The sequence below is a fragment of the Cervus elaphus genome, chromosome 22 (genome assembly GCF_910594005.1).
Source record: "Cervus elaphus chromosome 22, mCerEla1.1, whole genome shotgun sequence".
NCBI lineage: Eukaryota > Metazoa > Chordata > Mammalia > Artiodactyla > Cervidae > Cervus > Cervus elaphus.
In genome coordinates, this window is record NC_057836.1 from 51,828,791 (window position 1) to 51,849,009 (window position 20,219).

At 45.9% G+C, this 20,219-nt stretch overlaps 1 protein-coding gene across 2 annotated transcripts in view; it reads right to left on the reverse strand.

The window, feature by feature from the left end:
- Positions 1 to 20,219, reverse strand: part of STAB2 (stabilin 2) — a 174,634-nt gene that overhangs the window by 96,632 nt on the left and 57,783 nt on the right. For both annotated transcript variants that reach the window (XM_043880899.1, XM_043880898.1), the window contains 7 exons: positions 13,774 to 13,827; positions 13,418 to 13,498; positions 10,485 to 10,637; positions 8,982 to 9,044; positions 3,249 to 3,335; positions 2,351 to 2,437; positions 598 to 709 (listed from right to left, as the gene is read on the reverse strand). In XM_043880899.1, the coding sequence (XP_043736834.1) occupies positions 598 to 709; positions 2,351 to 2,437; positions 3,249 to 3,335; positions 8,982 to 9,044; positions 10,485 to 10,637; positions 13,418 to 13,498; positions 13,774 to 13,827 (637 nt within the window). The remainder of the gene's footprint in view (positions 1 to 597; positions 710 to 2,350; positions 2,438 to 3,248; positions 3,336 to 8,981; positions 9,045 to 10,484; positions 10,638 to 13,417; positions 13,499 to 13,773; positions 13,828 to 20,219) is intronic.

Sequence of the window (20,219 nt, forward strand, 5' to 3'; positions counted from 1 at the left end):
CACTGAACTTAGCATAACAGCAACAGTGCCAACAATAGTAGGAGAATAACAGTAATAGATAATAATATTGGTAGTGCATACTAGGTGCCAGGCATTGTTCTCAGGCAAGTGTTTTCCATTTATAGCTTGTACTAGCCTATGAGGTAGTTACCAATATGACCCTCATTTTATAGATGAGGAAACTGAGGCCTAACTAATCCAAGGCCACACATTTAGCAAAGGGAGGAGCTGATGGAAGACGACTGCTTGAAAGGTGGGGAGTCCGTGTGCTGATAAGAAGTCCATGATCAGTTCAGGTACATGGGGAAACCCTACATGACTGGTTTTTAAAGGTGGTCTTGGGCCAGTGGTGCTAACGTCCCAGGGGACTTGTTAAGAGATGCCAATCCCCAGGGTACCACTCAGGCCTTCTACCTCAGAGCTCTGTGAGGGGGCTCAGCAACCTGGCACAGGTTAGCACTGGGGACCCAAGGGCTTAAGAAATGCCCTGTGATGGGGGCACCCACCAACCAAGGGGCACCCAACACCAGGACTGCACCGCAGAGCCGCGGGGACCCTGGCCAAGGAGCGGAAGGCAGCTCTGGAAGCGACACTTACTTTTGTCACACCGAGGTCCGTATTTGCTGGGGTCTGAGCAGAACTGACAGTGGGAGCCTCGGAAGCCATCCTGGCAAACGCACGTCCCGTTGCCATCAAGGCCATCGGCGCACTGGGAACAAAGTCAGGGCCCCTGGCCGTTAGGACAACACACCTCCCACCCCCCACCCCTGGCCGGGAGTCCCGGAGGCTTTTGTTTCCTGACCTGCTTCTTTGACTCAGACTCAGTTCTGCTTGAAATGACTCTCTGGGAACCTTTGTGGAAAGTGGAGCCGTGGTATTAGGTACAAAGCTAAGACAGTGACATATAGGAATCCTGAGCCAGGATTCAGAACTTTACGGGAAGTCATTCGAGGGGGGCCGGTCACAACTGGAACCTCTACACAACGCTTAAGGGTCGGACTGATAAACCTCCGACCTTCAGAATGAAGCCGGCCTTTCTCTGCAGATTCTCCCGTGCTCAGCTATGTGACTCCAAATGGCAGTTTGTCCCTTCAGTGTGAGCATTTGCCCCCTAGCTCTCCAGCGGTTTCAAGGTTAGATTTGTATTGATTGACACGCATCACAATCTGGCTTGTGGCCCCAACAGACCTCCCAGCTACAGAGGTTAATTTGTAGCAGCTTTACCCTATTACCCTCGCCTGTGTGGTGTCCCCGTGGTGGTCAGGCAGTTTTTCCTTCCCCTTGAAAGAGGCATATTTTTGACATGGATTTCTTATATGGGCAGATCTATAATTTCCCCAAACGAACCACTTTAACTGTTAAAGCCACTTTAACCTTTGTTTGTTCAGCCCTGGACTCCATGCTAGATGAGTCAAGTTTTGGCTCTTACATTTCATTAAGCCAGGTTTTATAGACGGGCTAAAAAAGCATTCACTGAGCAATTTCTTTCTTTTTTTTTCTTAAAATAACAAAATTTTGGTCCTAAAAAACCTTGGAACATCGATGCAGGCCAACAATGCTATCTCCCACAGGAGGAAAGTGGGGTCCAGAAAGCCTTGCTGAGTTGTTCAAGGTCAAGCCCTCAGCAGTAGGAAAACAGGCCAGAAGGGACCCCGCTGGACACCCTGCCCTCTGCCACTCCCCCAGGAAAGAGTCCTTCTCCTGTAGACATCGTCTGTTCTTTCAGCAACTGATCTGTTTCTTTTGTTCCCTGGGAAGTGTGACTGGCATTGAATCATTTCTTGGTTTACTGGTTTTAAGAATTCTTTTTTTAACACATGTCAGAAACATTACTTTGCCAGAAAAGGTCTGTCTAGTCAAAGCTATGGTTTTTCCAGTAGTCATGTATGGATGTGAGAGTTGGACCATAAAGAAAGCTGAGTGCCAAAGAATTTATGTTTTTGTACTGTGGTTTTGGAGAAGACTCTTGAGAGTCCCTTGGACTGCAAGGAGGTGAAACCCATTAATCGTAAAGGAAATCAACCCTGAATATTCATTGGAAGGATTGATACTGAAGCTGAAGCTCCAATACTTTGGCCACCTGATGCAAAGAGCCGACTCATTAGAAAAGATCCGGATGCTGGGAAAGATTGAGGGCAGGAGCAGAAGGGGACGACAGAGGATGAGATGGTTGGATGGCATCACAGCCTCAATGGACATGAGTCTGAGCAAACTCCAGGAGATAGTGAAGGACAGGGAAGCCTGGCATGCTGCAGTCCATGGGGTTGAAAAGAGTCCAATGAACAATTGAACAACAATAACACAGGTCAACCTCAGCCTTTGTGAAAAAGTAAGCCTCAGCCCTCATCACCTGCCCGTTTCCGGAGCACGGATTCAAGAAGCCTCCCGGGCACTGGTTGCAGTCTGGTCCGTAGAAGCCTTTGCAGCATTTTGGAATCTGAAAAACAAAATGCATGTTGCCTTTTGGAATCCCAAGCAGAGTGCCAGTTCCTCCAAGGAAATTCATTTTATTCATTTTCATTTCCATTACAATCACAAACAGTATCGGCCCCCTCCCCTCCCCAGGAGAATGCCTTCTGTCGGGTGGATGACAGCGTGGCTTGTGCTCGGCCGTCTGTTCACTGTGAATCTCCTGAGGGCTGCCCCTGGCTGCCTGCCCGGCTCGGGCACTGTACGGGCAAGAGAGACACAGGCTTGTGCTCATGGAGCCTGTGTTCCAGCTAGTCGGGGAAGACACAAATCATAAATAAAAAAAAAAAGAGCATTTCAGAGAGTGGTAAGTGCTGGGAAAATAAAGTGCTATTATCAAGTGGCGGCTAGGGACAGAGGTGTGGGGACACTGGATTGGGCGGTGACAGAGGAGGTGACGGCAGAATGGAGACTTGAGAGATGGGCCAGCCCGGAGGAAGCCTGGCAAAGCATGCTGAGGGAGGAAGTAGCAAATGCACACACGCTGAGGTGGGGATGAGGGCGAGTCACGCCGGGGGCACTGCTGAGTGTGCGCCAAGCGGGGGCGTGTCAGGGGCGTGAGCCACAGGAACCACGGGATGGATGCAAAGACGCAGGGAAGAGACAGCTGTGGCCACCACGTGGAGACTCTGCTCAACGCTTCCTTTGCAGGAAAACGTGGTCAAGCTCCCACTGGCAACCTCTGATTCGCAGCCCTGGGGCCCAAGAACTGCCCAGCCTGCTGGCTCCTGTATGGGCCGGGCCTGGATGAGGTCCCTGGCCACACACACACGCCTCACCTTCACAGTGGCATTACAGTATCTGGCACATCCATTCTTCAGGCTCCTGATTCGGCCAGTGTAGACACACTTGTGAACAAAGAGTGTCTGGAAGAAAGTCAGGAAGAAAAACCATTGCAGTCTGCATTTTGAGGTCATCTGGGCATGACTTGGCTTCTCTATACACTAGACGATCTACTTCCTCCAGTTTACCATCGATGCCAGGATAGAGCACCGAAGCACACAGCTCACGCGGGTCCAGGCAGAACTCAATCACCTGTTAGGCCTCTGTTTCCTTGTTGGGAGACTACAGGGCAGGGTTTGCATGATGACCTGGGGCTTAGGTACCTTTCGTCCCCTCTCGTGCCCTGGAAGACATTGCTAATCGATCAGGGAACATGTTCCTGTGCACTGCGGGTGTGGTTTAGCCTTCCTTCCAATTAATAACCATCTGTAACCTCCTCCTGGACAAAGGAGCCTTGGAGGGCTACTGCCCACAGGGCTGCAAAGAGTCAGATATTACTGAAGCAGCTTAGCACACACACACACAACCTCCATCCATACAGAAATTCTGGAGCTATTAAGAGATTTCCACCCTAGTTTGTACAAAGATCTACCAAACAAAACAGTGCAGTCTGTGGGGATATAGGGGCAGATTTCCTACCATTCTCTAACCTCTGATATCCACTCAGAATGTTTGAGAACTACCATTTATTGAGAACCTCCTAGGGCCAGACATACTGCCCATAGGAGATCATCATCCTTCAACTCTGTGTAGACATTTCTCATCCCCTTTTTTATAGATGAGGAAACTGAGGCCCAGACAGGTTAAATCTTCTTTCTAAGGAACACTGCTGGTAAGTGGTAGGTTGAGAGAATGGGTCTTCAGTTCAGTTCAGTTCAGTCACTCAGTCATGTCTGACTCTTTGCGACCCCATGAATCACAGCATGCCAGGCCTCCCTGTCCATCACCAACTCCTGGAGTTTACTCAAACTCATGCCTATCGAGTCGGTGATGTCATCCAGCCATCTCATCCTCTGTCATCCCCTTCTTCTCCTGCCCCCAATTCCTCCCAGCATCAGGGTCTTTTCCAATGAGTCAACTCTTCGCATGAGGTGGCCAAAGTACTGGAGTTTCAGCTTCAGCATCAGTCCTTCCAATGAACACCCAGGACTGATCTCCTTTAGGATGGACTGGTTGGATCTCCTTGCAGTCCAAGGGACTCTCAAGAGCCTTCTCCAACACCACAGTTCAAAAGCATCAATTCTTCAGCACTCAGCTTTCTTCACAGTCCAACTCTCACATTCATACATGACCACTGGAAAAACCATAGCCTTCACCAGACGGACCTTTGTTGGCAAAGTAATGTCTGCTTTTTAATATGCTGTCTAGGTTGGTCATAACTTTCCTTCCAAGGAGTAAGCATCTTTTAATTTCATGGCTGCAATCACCATCTGCAGTGATTTTGGAGCCCAAAAAAATAAAGTCTGACACTGTTTCCACTGTCTCCCCATCTATTTCCCATGAAGTGATGGGACCAGATGCCATGATCTTGGTTTTCTGAATGTTAAGTTTTAAGCCAACTTTTTCACTCTCCTCTTTCACTCTCATCAAGAGGCTTTTTAGTTCCTCTTCACTTTCTGCCATAAGGGTGGTGTCATCTGCATATCTGAGGTTATTGATATTTCTCCTGGCAATCTTGATTCCAGCTTGTGCTTCTTCCAGCCCAGCGTTTCTCATGATGTACTCTGCATAGAAGTTAAATAAGCAGGGTGACAATATACACAGCCTTGACATACTCCTTTTCCTATTTGGAACCAGTCTGTTGTTTCATGTCCAGTTCTAACTGTTGCTTCCTGACCTGCATACAGGTTTCTCAAGAGGCAGGTCAGGTGGTCTGGTATTCCCATCTGTTGAAGAATTTTCCACAGTTTATTGTGATCCACACAGTCAAAGGCTTTGGCATAGTCAATAAAGCAGAAATAGATGCTTTTCTGGAACTCTCTTGCTTTTTCAATGATCCAGCAGATATTGGCAATTTGATCTCTGGTTCCTCTGCCTTTTCTAAAACCAGCTTGAACATCCGGAAGTTCACGGTTCACGTATTGCTAAAGCCTGGCTTGGAGAATTTTGAGCAGTACTTTACTAGCGTGTGAGATAAGTGCAATTGTGCGGTAGTTTGAGCATTCTTTGGGATTGCCTTTCTTTGGGATTGGAATGAAAACTGACCTTTTCCAGTCCTGTGGCCACTGCTGAGTTTTCCAAATTTGCTGGCATATTGAGTGCACATATTCACAGCATTATCTTTTAGGATTTGAAGTAGCTCAACTGGAATTCCATCACATCCACTAGCTTTGTACATAGTGATGCTTTCTAAGGCCCACTTGACTTCACATTCCAGGATGTCTGGCTCTAGGTGAATGATCATAGCATCCTGATTATCTGGGTCGTGAAGATCTTTTTTGTACAGTTCTTCTGTGTATTCTTGCCACCTCTTCTTAATATCTTCTGCTTCTGTTAGGTCCATACCATTTCTGTCCTTTATTGAAGTGCGCCGGCTGCGACGGACTGTGCAGAAGTGTGGCTGTGAGGAGCTGCCCCTCGCTCAAGGTCAGGGGTAGCGACCGAGAGCACCAGGCTGTGACAGCGCAGAATGGGTCTTACCACCTACTAACTCTAGGGTCTCAGAGGCAAGTCACATTGCCTCCTGGGCCTCAAGCTGCCTAATCTGTGAAATGGGACAAAAGTGCTGATCTCAACTTTCATCCTGAGCATTTAATCCGTGGCTCAAATTTTATGTTAGATAAAAAGTAGTATCGAGGTACTCCTCATCTGAGGCTCTTACTCAAGAAGAGAGCAACGAAAACTTCCACAGTCAGTAAAATCCTAAAATCTTAGATGTCTGGAGGAATTCTGAGGTCATCGAGGAAGAAGTACTCAGCCCTCTCTTTGGCTGTCAGGATCCCTAGCCAAGTACAGACCATAGGAGCTGGGAGGGGCAGTCTGGGGCTCTCTGGGCTCTGACCCATGCATCTCATTTCTTCCTTTCCTCTCTTGCTTCTCTTTCCTTGGGCAGAGGCAATGTAGGCGCACGGTCTGTGCCTACCAGCTATGTGACCCTGTGCGAGGGCTTTTGTTTCCTCGCCTTAGTTCTCAGGTTATACACTGGTATGATAACGTGCCTCTCTTGTAGGCCTGCTGCACAGGGCATTTAGAACAATGTCTGGCACACATCAATCACTGGGATGCCAGTCACCACAATTCCTCTTCCCTCCTCCCGCTCCACAACCCCTGGTTGACAGCACCCTGCAGGACCGATGGCTTCATTGAGCAAACATCTGAACACCTGTGCCTGTCTTAGTGTTTGTTTGTTTTTTTAAATGAAGTGCTCCACAATAAGATTGTGTAAACTCATCACTCTCTTTAGCCATCCATTCTAGTGTGGGATGAACTATCTTTTTGGGAAGGTCTTTCTTAGGACAAACTTAGAGGCAGGAATTTCTGTCATCAATTTTATCTTCAAACTTGCTGCTTTTACAACCAGTAGAGTACTTATCTGGCCTATGAATTATGGATGGTTGTACCATGGTCTGTGTTCCTTTTTAGATTAGAGCTTCTCAGGACAAAAACAAAACAGTATCTTATTCACCATTATGCCCTCTGTTAGAGTTGCAGTTGTTGTTTTAGTTGCTAGGTTGTGTCTTTAGGACCCCATGGACTGTAGCTCACCAGTCTCCCATCCATGGGATTTCCCAAGCAAGAACACTGGACTGGGTTGCCATTTCCTTCTCCAGGAGATCCTCCTGACAGGAATCAAACCTGGGACTCCTGCACTCAGGCAGATTCTTTACCACTGAGCCACCAGGCAAGCCCTTATGCTCCCTTACCAAGTCTATAATCCTCAGGAGACATGGTGTGGAATTCAATGAAGCTTGACAAGGTTTTGACGGTTCTAGTGTCATTTTCTTGATATTTAATTTATTTCCCTCCAAAAAGATGCTTGGGAAGAGCAGACACAAATGAAGTGTAGCAGAACATGCCCCCTCCAAATGTGCCATGTGGATTATTTTGAGCTAAAGGTCCTTGAAAAATAGCAGATACAAAAAACTTGTACACAAGTTTAAGATGTATAACATAGTGATAATGACTTGATATAGGTATATACTGTGAAATATATCTCACATTTTAGTTACTTTCCCACAGTTGCCCATCTCTGTTCAGCCTACTCTCTAAATACTGGGGTTTTGCTATTTCTCTGGGTCTTCACTCTCCTATGGATGATCCTGTGCTTAGCTGCTAAGTCGTGTCCAACTCTTTGTGACCCCACAGACTGTGGCCCACCAGGCTCAGACTCTGTCCATGGGATTTCCTAGGTAAGAATACTGGAGTGGGTTGTCATTTCCTTCTCCAGTGGAAGCTCCTATGTACATGCAAAATGCTGGGCTGGATGGAGCACAAGCTGGAATCAAGACTGCCAGGAGAAATATCAATAACCTCAGATACGCAGATGACACCACTCTTATGGCAGGAAGTGAAGAAGAACTAAAGAGCCTCTTGATGAAAGTGAAAAAGGAGAGTGAAAAAGTTGGCTTACAACTCAACATTCAGAAAACTAAGATCATAGCGCCTGCTCTCATCACTTCATGCAAATAGATGGGGAAACAGTGGAAACAGTGACAGATTTTACGTTTCGGGCTCCAAAATCACTGCAGATGGTGACTGCATCCATGATATTAAAAGACATTTGCTCCTTGGAAGAAAAGCTATGACCAACCTAGACAGCATATTAAAAAGCAGAGACATTACTTTGCCAACAAAGATCCGTCTAGTCAAGGCTATGGTTTTTCCAGTAGTCATGTATGGATGTGAGAGTTGGACTATACAGAAAGCTGAGTGCCGAGGAATTGATGCTTTTGGAGAAGACTTGAGAGTCCCTTGGACTACAAGGAGATCCAACCAGTCCATCCTAAAGGAAATCAGTCCTGAATATTCATTGGAAGGACTGATGCTGAAGCTGAAGCTCCAATACTTTGGCCACCTGATGTGAAGAAGTGACTCACTGGAAAAGACCCTGATGCCGGGAAAGATTGAAGGCAGGAGGAGAAGGCGATGAGAGAGGATGAGATGGTTGGATGGCATCACTGACTCAATGGACATGAGTATATGCAAGCTCCAGGAGCTGGTGATGGACAGGGAGGCCTGGCGTGCTGTAGTCCATGGGGTCGCAAAGAGTTGGACACAACTGAGTGACTGAACTCATGTACATGTAAAAAAAAAAAAATTGTGCTTTTCTCCTGTTAATTTATCTTATATCAACCTAATTTGCAGGCCCAGCCAGGGACCCCAAGAGGGTGGAGGTAAAGTTTTGTCTCTCTTAAACAAGCACTGGATTTTATTTAAGCGGAAAAGTAGAGAGGGAATGTTTACTGAGTGGCTATTTGATCCAGGCATTGCACTTGGGGTTTTATCTATGCTAATCCAGCTTCTGCTGCCGCTGTTGCTATAGTTATTATTATTACTGTTTACAGGTAAGAAAATTAGAGTAAAAATGTGAAGCAACTTACCTTGGACTAGTGAGCAAGACCGCAAATACAGATCTGTGAGCTATCTTTCTTCTGTCCCCCCCTAAGAGACAACTTTTTATTATCCTAGTTGGAATGATTATCTTTTAAGAGGGAAGGTGGGAAGGATGAAAAACCACACCCATGGGGTTGCTGGGGTAACGTGTGCTTCCCTGAAGCTGTCACACTCACTGTGGGTTCGGAGTTGGCAGGACATTTGCTCAAGTACACCAGGGAACAGCTCACACACATGCCCTGGAAGGAAGGACAGGGGTCAGTGCAGGGGTCCCTATAAGGAGGAGAAGCAGGCCACTGCATTTGGCCTTATGTCTCCTTATGTCCCTTAGAAAGGTGGTCCCACTAGCATCCTACTCTTGGCCCCTCTCTGCACCCCTACTGCCTCCTCCCTAGAGAGAAGGAGTGATGTCAACGCCAGACAGGTTTGGGAGAAGTGACTAGGTCTGCTCAGAGGAGCCCCTTCCTCATCCTCTTTCAGGTTCAGACCATCTGCAGGCCTCAGGCTTCTGGTCGACCCTCAGCCATGTAGGGAGGCCCCTGCCCCTGAGGGGACACTGCAGTTGCCCACCTGTTCCTCCCTTTGCCCTGCTCCTAGGGTGCAGGTGACTCCCACGCCTACCCACCCTCGATTCTCTGATGTACTGGTTTCCTGCCACTGCTTCTCTTTGGATGGCCCAGCATCACTTGCATGTTTCCTCAGCCCTGCCCACCCCTCTGTTACAGATTCTTAATCAAAGTCTCTTCATTTGAACCATTGGGATCAATTCTGTATACTGGTACAGAGAGTTATTAATTAAACCTCTAAATCTAAGTATACATGCCCAAAGGCAGCTTATGGGTTCTGAAAACTGAGATTTCTAGAAGGGACTAGCTGTTCCTACTAGCCCTCAATACTTTCCAGAGAATGCACTGGTACTTTTAATCTAATCAGAACAACCCTAAACCAGAGCACATTGGTTTGATTTAAATCCAGAGAAAACAGTAAAAGAAGACTTCATTCTAAGGTAGCTATGGGGAAGCTCTTCTTATTTAACTAAAATTCTTTGGGTTGTGGCTCAAACCCACATCTTGATTCTTTTTTTGGGGGGAAATGGAGAATAAGCTCTTGAACAATCTGCAGGAAAGACTTGACAGGAGTCAACAGTTGGATTTGTTTAGAGCTACCCCACCCTGAGCAGCTGTTGTTCAAGTTCAGGGAAGGAAGTCTATGGAGGACAAGGGCAGCTGCAAGTCCCCGCCTTGCTGTGGGGTGGCTCTGGTCCAGGTTGTTCAAAAGCTTGTTGAAATTTAGTTGTTCTGGTTAAAACCAGCTGAGCCAAAAAGTTGCAATGGAAATAGGAAACCCTGATTTTGGACTTCAGGCTTCCAGAACTGTTGAGAGAATAAATTTTTGTTGCTTTGAGTCACTTGGTTTGTGCTAACTTGTTATGGCAGCTTTAGAAAATGAATATACCAGGGTAGCAAATGGTCAGTGTGGAAATTCCCCCAGGAACTTTGATTTGTGTTTGATGAAACAGGAACTCAGGTCCCCCTGCCTCTTCATGAAGACAGAAAAGCCTGTAGAACGAGGCTCCCGTGTGAGACTCTCCCCATCAGTTCCCTCAGAATCACGAGGACGGAATGAGCCCTCTGTGAGGGCTCTTTAGGGACCCCTTCCTGAGTCCCCAGTTTTCTTACCAGTCTCATCTCTCGCGCTGTCTCATCACATCGGTGGGGCAGGATTGGGATGATGGAGGGAGGTATGAGGACCCCAGTCAGTGTGTAAATCCGGCCGTTCTTGGCAGCGACCTCCATTTCTTCCAGTGCCATGTCATTTGCCAGAATCTGTCCCTGGAGAGAAACAATGCCATCTTTCATCTTTCTGCCTGAGGAGCACTGGCGGCCCCCAGGCAGATCCGAATGGTGGCAGCTTCTTGAAAGAGCCTTCAACTTCACTTAACTTTCTGCTGAGTGGAGGATTGTGGTTAGAAGGGCTTGGCTGACAGGGAAAGACGAATCTGTTGAATGAATTCTCAACTGATTCTAAGCAAGGATGTCCTTGCAGAAATGGTCCTTGCCAGTGCTGGACTGGGGAAGAAGTATAACTATTTGACTTCTGTGATATATTTGCTATGAGACCTTGGGCAAACTGTTTTACCCCCATGGTGAAGTGGAGATCCATTTGTTCAGATACATTGGAGTGACTCTTTTACTTTGGGGTCTCATGAGATATCAGTGAACAAACTCAGACAAGTTCCTGCTGATGTTGCAGGCAAGGGAGCAGAAAATGAACAAATAAGCCAAGAATTCTGATCTCTACTTTCCTTCCAAATCACGCTGGGTGATACTAATGGCAGCACCATCCTTCTGGTGGCTCCAGTCAGAAGCTCGGGAAACATCTTTGGCTTCCTCTTTCCTCATCCCCCATTGGATCCCTCAGCAAATTCTGCTGATCTCCTTCAAAACACCTTCAGAATTCAACCACTCCTTACCAGGTCGCAGCTACCACCCTGCTCTCAGTTACCATCATTCCTTCTATTTAACTAAAAAACTTCAACACAAATTCTAAAGGTTATTTTCCACTTAACAGTTATTAGAAAATAATGACTCCACTCCCCAGGTTGTATAATACAGCCTTAAGCCTATCTTATGCCCACTAATGTGTACCTCTATTTTGCCCCTTTCCCTGTCTCTCTGCTAGTCACTGCCACTCTTCTCTGAGTTATTACATTCCCTCCTAAAGAGTCTCCCCGGATGTATGTCTGATCGCATCATTCCACTGCCCAAAATCCTCTAACGGCTTTTTATCTCTCCTAAAGTAGCAGCCTTCATCCTTGCCCTGAGCTGTAGGCCACATGTGACCTGACCACACCTCTCCTTCTCCCTCTTACCACCTGGACCTCCTCCAACCTCACTGCTCTTGTCCCTCTGTTCTGGCCCCGGGGACCTTGCTGTTCCTCGATCAGGTTGGCACGCACCTTGCTTCACAATTTTGCACTCTCGATTTCCTCTCTCTGGAATACTCTTCCCCCAGATACTCACAGTGCCTATTCCTTCATTCCCATCAGGTCTTTGCTCACATATTTTCTTCTCCATGAGGATTTCTTTGACACTGTATCCAAAATGTCAGCCTCATCCCCACTTTCTATTTCCCGTCTTTGCTTTGCTGTTTTTTTTTACCTTAACACTTACTACTCTGATATAGGATATATTTAATTTGCTTATGGTCTATCATCTTATTTACTAGAATGAAAGTTCCATGCAACCAGGGACTTTTATCTGTTTGTTCCGAACTTGAGGCATAGAATGATGCCTGGCACATTCTTGGCACCCAACAGAAACTTGTTGAAAAGTTGAGGGGGCATTGCCATCACCATCCATAGTGAACCAACAGGAGACATAATCTCTCTGCTGCCAGATTTCTGCTAATATTACAACCCCGAGAAGTTAGCTGAATAACATTGCCTTCTTTGTGTTTCTTACATAAGTCATGTTCCCTCCCACCTCAGGACCTTTGCACCTGCTTTGCCTTCTGCCTGGAACTTTCTCCTACTCATCCTTTGAAGCATCATCTCCTGACTGAGGACTTCTAGAGCCCCAGATCTGCTGTCTACTCCTGTTGCTGACTCTGCTGCTTCAGAGCACTCTTAACTTCCTCATGGGAGCCCTATTATAATTGTAACTAAGTAACTAAAGCTGAGCGCCAAAAAATTGATGCTTTTGAACTATGATGTTGGAGAAGACTCTTGAGAGTCCCTTGGACTGCAAGGAGATCCAACCAGTCCATCCTAAAGGAGATCAGTCCTGGGTGTTCATTGGAAGGACTGATGTTGAAGCTGAAACTCCAGTACTTTGGCCACCTCACGTGAAGAGTTGACTCATTGGAAAAGACCCTGATGCTGGGAGGAATTGCGCGCAGGAGGAGAAGGGGATGACAGAGGATGAGATGGCTGGATGGCATCACCAACTCGATGGGCATGGGTTTGGGTAGATTCAGGGAGTTGGTGATGGACAGGGAGGCCTGGCATGGGGTCACAAAGAGTCGGACACGACTGAGCGACTGAACTGAACTAACTGGTCACTAATTAGTTGCTTAAGGGTGGTTTTCCTTGCTGGAATGTAAGCCTGTCTTTTCCACATCTTTATCCCTGGCTTCTAGTTTAGACTCACACACTTGGAGTTGCTCATCAGATATTTCCAGAAAGCCACAATGAATGAATGAAGCAATCACAAAGAGCTGAAACCTGTGAGTTAGCGTTGAGGGAGGATAACCCGATGAACAGCCATGCTGCTGCTGCTGCTAAGTCACTTCAGTCATGTCCAACTCTGTGTGATCCCATAGACGGCAGCCCACCAGGCTCCCCCGTCCCTGGGATTCTCCAGGCAAGAACACTGGAGTGGGTTGCCATTTCCTTCTCCAACGTGTGAAAGTGAAAAGTGAAAGTGAAGTCGCTCAGTCGTGTCCGACTCTGTGTAATCCCATAGACGGCAGCCCACCAGGCTCCTCCATCCATGGGATCCCCCAGGCAAGAGTACTGGAGTGGGGTGCCATTGCCTTCTCCGATGAACAGCCATAAGCAGAGGAAAAAACACATGTGAGCAATGACACCAGAGACAGAGTTTTCACTTACGTTGTTGGTTGTGTTAAATCTTATGATCTGGTTGGCCATGCTCCTGATGTGAGGGGTTGAAACGAGGGTGGCCACTTCCAGCTGCAAGAACAAGAGAACAACAGAGATACTGAAAGCAGCACCCAGAGTCTTCATTGGAAAAAATAACTTGAAAGTTTACGAAATAAGTGATGGGACCTTTGCTGCCATGGGTTTTTGGAAGAGCTCTTAGATGACAGGTTCATTACTCACATAAGCATGCACTCAGAGCTAAGATAATGAATAATTGTCACACATCCTCTAGCACTAAAATATTGAAATTTAAGATCAGACATCCTGAAAACAGGGAAAAAATAGGGCAGGAAAGGAGGGCCAACCTGAGTAAATGGGACAATGTGGTATCTGATGAGTTCCAGAAGCTTCCGAGATCCCTGCAAAGGAATCAAAATACTTCCTTAAGTCATTAAGGAAAACACAGATTTCCCTCTCTTGTGTAAAATTTCTCAAGTGACTTTGGTCACTTGGTCAATAAAAATAAATGACCCACAATCTCTCTTGGGAAACCCAGGGTGAGAAAACCCCATCCCCCAAATAACTAACATTTTTTACTTGTTAGTAAAAACAGGCAGGGGCTGTTCCCATAACATTATGTGCACCTCTCATTTAGTCTTCCCAACAGCCTTGTGAGGTGGGAATACTACTGACTCATTTTATGTGTGATAAGACTGAGTTTTAAAGCCATGTCCTAAAAAAAAAAAGACGTGGGAAAAAAAATTAGTGTTGGATACATGGGTACCCAACTTTATTATTTTACTCTACCATGCATATTATGCACTTTTCAGTATGTATTACATATTTCACAATAAAAAGTTAACCAAATTAAAAAAATAAATAAATAAAGCCATGTCTGAGCTCGCAAAGCTCTTGATAACTTAGACTGTAAGCCTAAGAAGTAACTCAAGGTCTCAGTGACCCTGCTCCATCAGTTCTCTCAATGTCTAAGGCTACCTTCTAGATTTTCTAAGACAGCCTCAGTTTGTGATTCTGTTTCACTCACTCCATAAATAACTGTGGGCTCATCAGGCCATGTACTGGTTATTTAGGAACATACAGTCCTGTTAAAAATATGTGACCAGGATTCTTTCTTCTTCTGTGTTCTTATGGTACATGTTCATCTCGCCTTCAAGGTCCTTTCCAAGGTTTCTCATGCTTCAGGAAACAGAAAAAGAGTCTTGGGACTCTAAGCAGGATGAGCAGTCCCTAGAGGGGTGCCCTGGAGACAGTGGATGGAATTAAGGCACACAGGGGCCTGGGAAGAAGGCAGGGGCAGTCGACTACAAGATGACTGTAATCTCCCAGATGAGTCAGAGCCGGGGGTTACAAGCTTCGAAACCCTGAATTCTGCTACTTCAGTGGCACAGTCATAGCTACCGTGTCTCACAGCTACTGTGTCCTGGAAAGGTAAAGGATCACAAATCAAGATCATAATAACCTCCAAGAGGCTGACCAGCTAGGGACGTGTTTCAACAGTGTGAGGTCCCAGGTGGAAAGAAAGCCCTGCTGAACCCGAGTTCCACTCACCCAGATTCTTCTCTGCACTTCCCCTTGGCCCCTATGCCAGGGGAATTACCTGTAAGCAGAGGGACCACATATCCTCCGTTTGTCTAGAACAACCCTGGTTTACAGCGATCATCCTGGCAGCCCCATTCACTCTCAAAATTGTCCTGGTGTGAACACTTGGAAGGCCACCATATCTATAGGTCAACAGCATTAAGCACAGGGCAGGGTGACTGGTAAGAATGTTGAAACTGACCACCAGCTGGCCAGCCCTGGAAGTGATGGTTTCTGTAACCCTGGTTCTGTTACCGTAAGACTTTGAGCAAATCACTTAGCTTCTGTGTCTTAACTTTCCCTGACAACTACTTTACGGAACCCAGCAGTGAGGACTTGCAGGCAGAAGCAACGCCAATACAAGCTTGAATGCTCAGAGGCAGATAGGGTGGGGAAAAGTGGGGAGCCCTTGAAAATATCAGACCAAAGTAGACTGCGAATTCCCAGAGGGCAGGAACTGGGTCTGTCTGGCTTATTAATCACTGTGTCCCCAGTCAGCACAGCAGGAGCTGCATAAACATTTGTTGTCAGCAAGTTAAAGGGAGGAGGGAAGGGGTCCTGTGAAGGTCACTGAACTGGACCTTGGGAATCTGAGTTTAATCCTGGTTCTTCTTCTGTGCGACCCTCAGCAAGCATCTCACACCTCTGCACTGCAAAATAACAGGGTTGGTTTGGACTCCTTCCAGCCCTCTATTTTATAGGAAAGACTTTATCAGCTGGATCATCCACTTCTAAAGCCTCAAGACTTAACTGGCATTGGACCCGTTCTATAGGAAACTGGAGAATGAAAGGGACGAAGGAGTTGATCAGCATCACTCCACTATTGCCTGAACCTGCCACTTATCTGGCTGGGGGCCATTACCCAGCCAGAGTTTAGTCCAGATGGCTTAGATCCACAGGGTTCGCTCACAGGCGCCGCTGTCGGAGAGCTTGTTGGTACAATGCATTCTTTCCTTTATGTGGACATTCACTTCCTACTTGCTGAAAACAAATGAACAACAAAACTGAGTTGTTTGGTTCCAGAGACAGAAAGGGAGAGTTTTCCTACCAAATGGTGACTACGACCTTGAACTCTGTAAATTCCTTTTGTCCCATTTTGCTCACAAGGTCTTTGTGAATTTGCAGGGTCTGTTCTCTTGCTCCCTTTGCTTTTATTTCTATCTAGTTCAGTGATCAAGTCATACACTGGGGCTTGTGATCAGTAGCCATGATCTCTGCAGGGATCGGATGGTTCAGGACTGAAATTTTGCTTCCAGGAGCAGCAGAAAGATAAGTGGAAAGGAAACAAGGCATTCCCAAAGCAGAATTGGAAAACATTCTTCTAATGAAACCAGTTTGCCTTTCATTTCATTGGCCTAACTGATGGGGAGCTTATTGTCTCTAGCTGAGGTTCCTCCCTGAAGTTAAAGCTGAAGGATGTCATTAAGATGTGTGGAGAAAGAGGGAGCTTCCCATAGGCTGAGGAATTTTAACCCACATTGGCTCTGGACCAGAGAAAGCGGTAGAAAAGATGATTCTATTCCTCACCTAGAAATTGGAAGTTGAAAAAACAACTTGAGACTCAGGATTGAGAGACTTGAAGTTATATATTCTTTGTGAGAAGTAAGATATTGCCTTTGAGAGAAATGAGATTGAGAGCCAGGAGCCGTGCTATGCTGTTAAATCCATTCTATGAGGAAAAAATAAGCCCTGATTTATAGCACCGGCCAGTTTCCATGGCGTCAATATTCCTACCAGGGACTGAGTTCAAGCTACTGATGTGATTTCGCTGAATGGAGCTGGGAAGTTGTTGTTGTTGCTCGGTTGCTAAGTCGTGTCTGACTGCAGCACGCCAGGCCTCCCTGTCCTTCGCCATCTCCCGGAGCTTGCTCAAACTCATGTCCATTGAGTCAGTGATACCATCCAGTCATCTCATCCTGTCACCCCCTTCTCCTCCTGCCCTCAATCTTTCCTAGTATCTGGGTCTTTTCCAATGAGTCAGCTCCTTGAATCAGGTGGCCAAAGTATTGGAGTTTCAGCCTCAGCATCAGTCCTTCCAATGAATATTCAGGACTGATTTCCTTTAGGATCAACTGGTTTGATGTCCATGCTGTCCAAGGGACTCTGAAGAGTCTTTTCCAGTACCACAGTTCAAGAGCATCAATTCTTTGATGCTCAACCTTCTTTTTTTTTTTTTTAATTATTTTTTTCCAGTGGGTTTTGTCATACATTGATATGAATCAGCCATGGATTTACATGTATTCCCAATCCCGATCCCCCCTCCCACCTCCCTCTCCACCCGATTCCTCTGGGTCTTCCCAGTGCACCAGGCCCGAGCACTTGTCTCATGCATCCCACCTGGGCTGGTGATCTGTTTCACCATAGATAGTATACATGCTGTTCTTTTGAAACACCCCACCCTCACCTTCTCCCACAGAGTTCAAAAGTCTGTTCTGTATTTCTGTGTCTCTTTTTCTGTTTTGCATATAGGGTTATCGTTACCATCTTTCTAAATTCCATATATATGTGTTAGTATGCTGTAATGTTCTTTATCTTTCTGGCTTACTTCACTCTGTATAATGGGCTCCAGCTTCATCCATCTCATTAGGACTGGTTCAAATGAATTCTTTTTAATGGCTGAGTAATATTCCATGGTGTATATGTACCACAGCTTCCTTATCCATTCATCTGCTGATGGGCATCTAGGTTGCTTCCATGTCCTGGCTATTATAAACAGTGCTGCGATGAACATTGGGGTGCACGTGTCTCTTTCAGATCTGGTTTCCTCAGTGTGTATGCCCAGAAGTGGGATTGCTGGGTCATATGGCAGTTCTATTTCCAGTTTTTTAAGAAATCTCCACACTGTTTTCCATAGCGGCTGTACTAGTTTGCATTCCCACCAACAGTGTAAGAGGGTTCCCTTTTCTCCACACCCTCTCCAGCATTTATTGCTTGTAGACTTTTGGATAGCAGCCATCCTGACTGGCGTGTAATGGTACCTCATTGTGGTTTTGATTTGCATTTCTCTAATAATGAGTGATGTTGGATGCTCAACCTTCTTTATGGTCCAACTCTCACACTGGTACATGACTACTGGAAAACCAAAGCTTTGACTACACAGGCCTTTGCCGGCAAAGTGATGTCTTTGCTTTTTAATATGTTGTCTAGGTTTGTCTAGGAGATGGGAAGAATTACAGTCTATTCTTGAGAGCCTGAGTGAGGCAGCCCCAGTCACTGCTGGAAGGAGTTACAAAAAGAGAGGAGCTTCTCGAACAAAAGTGCTGACAGAAAAGCAGCAAGGTTGACTTTTTCTATTCTAGCTAAAAGGTTTTAATTTTAAGTTCACCTGATTAGGTGTCTGAGAACTCCTTTATTCTTATTAAAAAGTACCTGTATCAAAGAAAAACCACATAGTCTCAGAATTTTAACAGATTCCCAGGGGAGAAATTATTACATCTTTGGCTTTTAAAATTAAATATGAGTATGAGTTCTAAAGAGAAGAATAAGAATTTTCCCATAATAGCTAGGTTTCAAGAAACCTGAGTGTGAATCATATTTTTAAAATAGCATCCTATTTTAAAGGCACTGGGAAATATGACTTTTTCAATGAAAATCTGTAACAAATCTCTAAATATGTTTAACATCTGCTTGTAATGTAAGAGGTTACCTTCTGACTTATTTCCTTGATAACTATTTTTTTTTAATGAAAAGTATTCTGAATGCAGGGTTTCTCAGGTGGCCCTAGTGGTCAAGAACCTGCCTGCCAATGCAGGAGGCAGAGACACGGGTTCTATCCCTGGGTTGTAAAGATCCCTGGAGGAAGAAATGGTAACCCACTCCAGTATTCTTGCCTGGAGAATCCCATGGACAGAGGGGTCTGGGGGACTACAGTCCATAGGGTTGCAAAGAGTCAGATATGACTGAAGTGACTAAGCATGCATGCATTCTGGATGTGGAATATCCTTGTAGGTACCTGGAAGTATTCTAGAAAGGGATGTATCCATGTGACCCTCTGCATCATTCAGGCAACAAGTTTCAAGTGCCCAAAACAGTGTGACTTGATATCTGAGTTAGAAAGCTGGTACTTACCCAAATGTATATTTTCAATGCCATGAAATCAGAATTATTGGGGTGAGCTTCTGTAATCTGCCTACTTAACAAGCTTCCTGGGTAATTCTCTTATTTAAAAAAAGCCTATTTACTTATTTTTGGCTGTGCTGGATCTTTGTCGCTGCACAGGCATTTCTTGGGGCAAGTGGGGGCTCCTCTCTAGTTGTGGTGTGCAGGCTTCTCATTGCAGTGGCTTCTCTTGTTGTGGCTCCCTGGCCCTAGAGCATAGGCTTAACAATCGTGACACAGGGGCGTAGTTGCTCTGCGGCACGTGGGATCTTCCTGGATCAGGGTTGAACTTGTGTCTCCCTCATTGGCAGGGTTATTTACCACTGAGCGACCAGAGAGGCCCTCCCTGGGTAATTCTTAAGCACGCTTAAGTTTGAGGATCACTACTCTAAGAGACTCAGACCCCCTGTGTAATCAACACTGATCTACACAAGGTCACAAGTAGTTTTGCCCCATTTCCAAGATGGTGGCAGGACCTCAGGGCACTGGGAAAAAGCTTGTGGCCTTTCCTATAATTTCACTATTTGGCATTCTAATAAAAAATTCCATAATTAGCTAACCTTCTTTTCAGTTGGGCTTCGCTGATAGCTCAGTTGGTAAAGAATCCGCCTGCAATGCAGGAGACCCTGGTTTGATTCCTGGGTTGGGAAGATCCACTGGAGAAGGGATAGGTTACCCACTCCAGGATTCTTGGGCTTCCCTTGTGGCTCAGCTGGTAAAGAATCTGCCTGCAATGCGGGACAATTGGATTTGATTCCTAGGTTGGGAAGATCCCCTGGAGAAGGCTACCCACTCCAGCATTCTGGTCTGGAGAATTGCATGGACTGTATAGTCCATGGGGTTGCAAAGAGTCGGACATGACTGAGGAACTTTCACTTTTCTTTCCCGTTTAAGGCTGTTATTCCTGAAAGAGGAAACACTTTAAATGATGTCCATTATTTTTACCCTAGACTGAAAGAGTAAAACAAATCTCCTTTCTTGAGGAGGACATGAGAGAATTGAAGGTTTATGATGTATAAGGAGAGGGTTATTGTGGAGAGAACTGAAAGCCATAGAAAGGAGAGTTGGGAGCCCCTAAAAATAACATTCCTTTTACATTTAACCTAGACTTTAC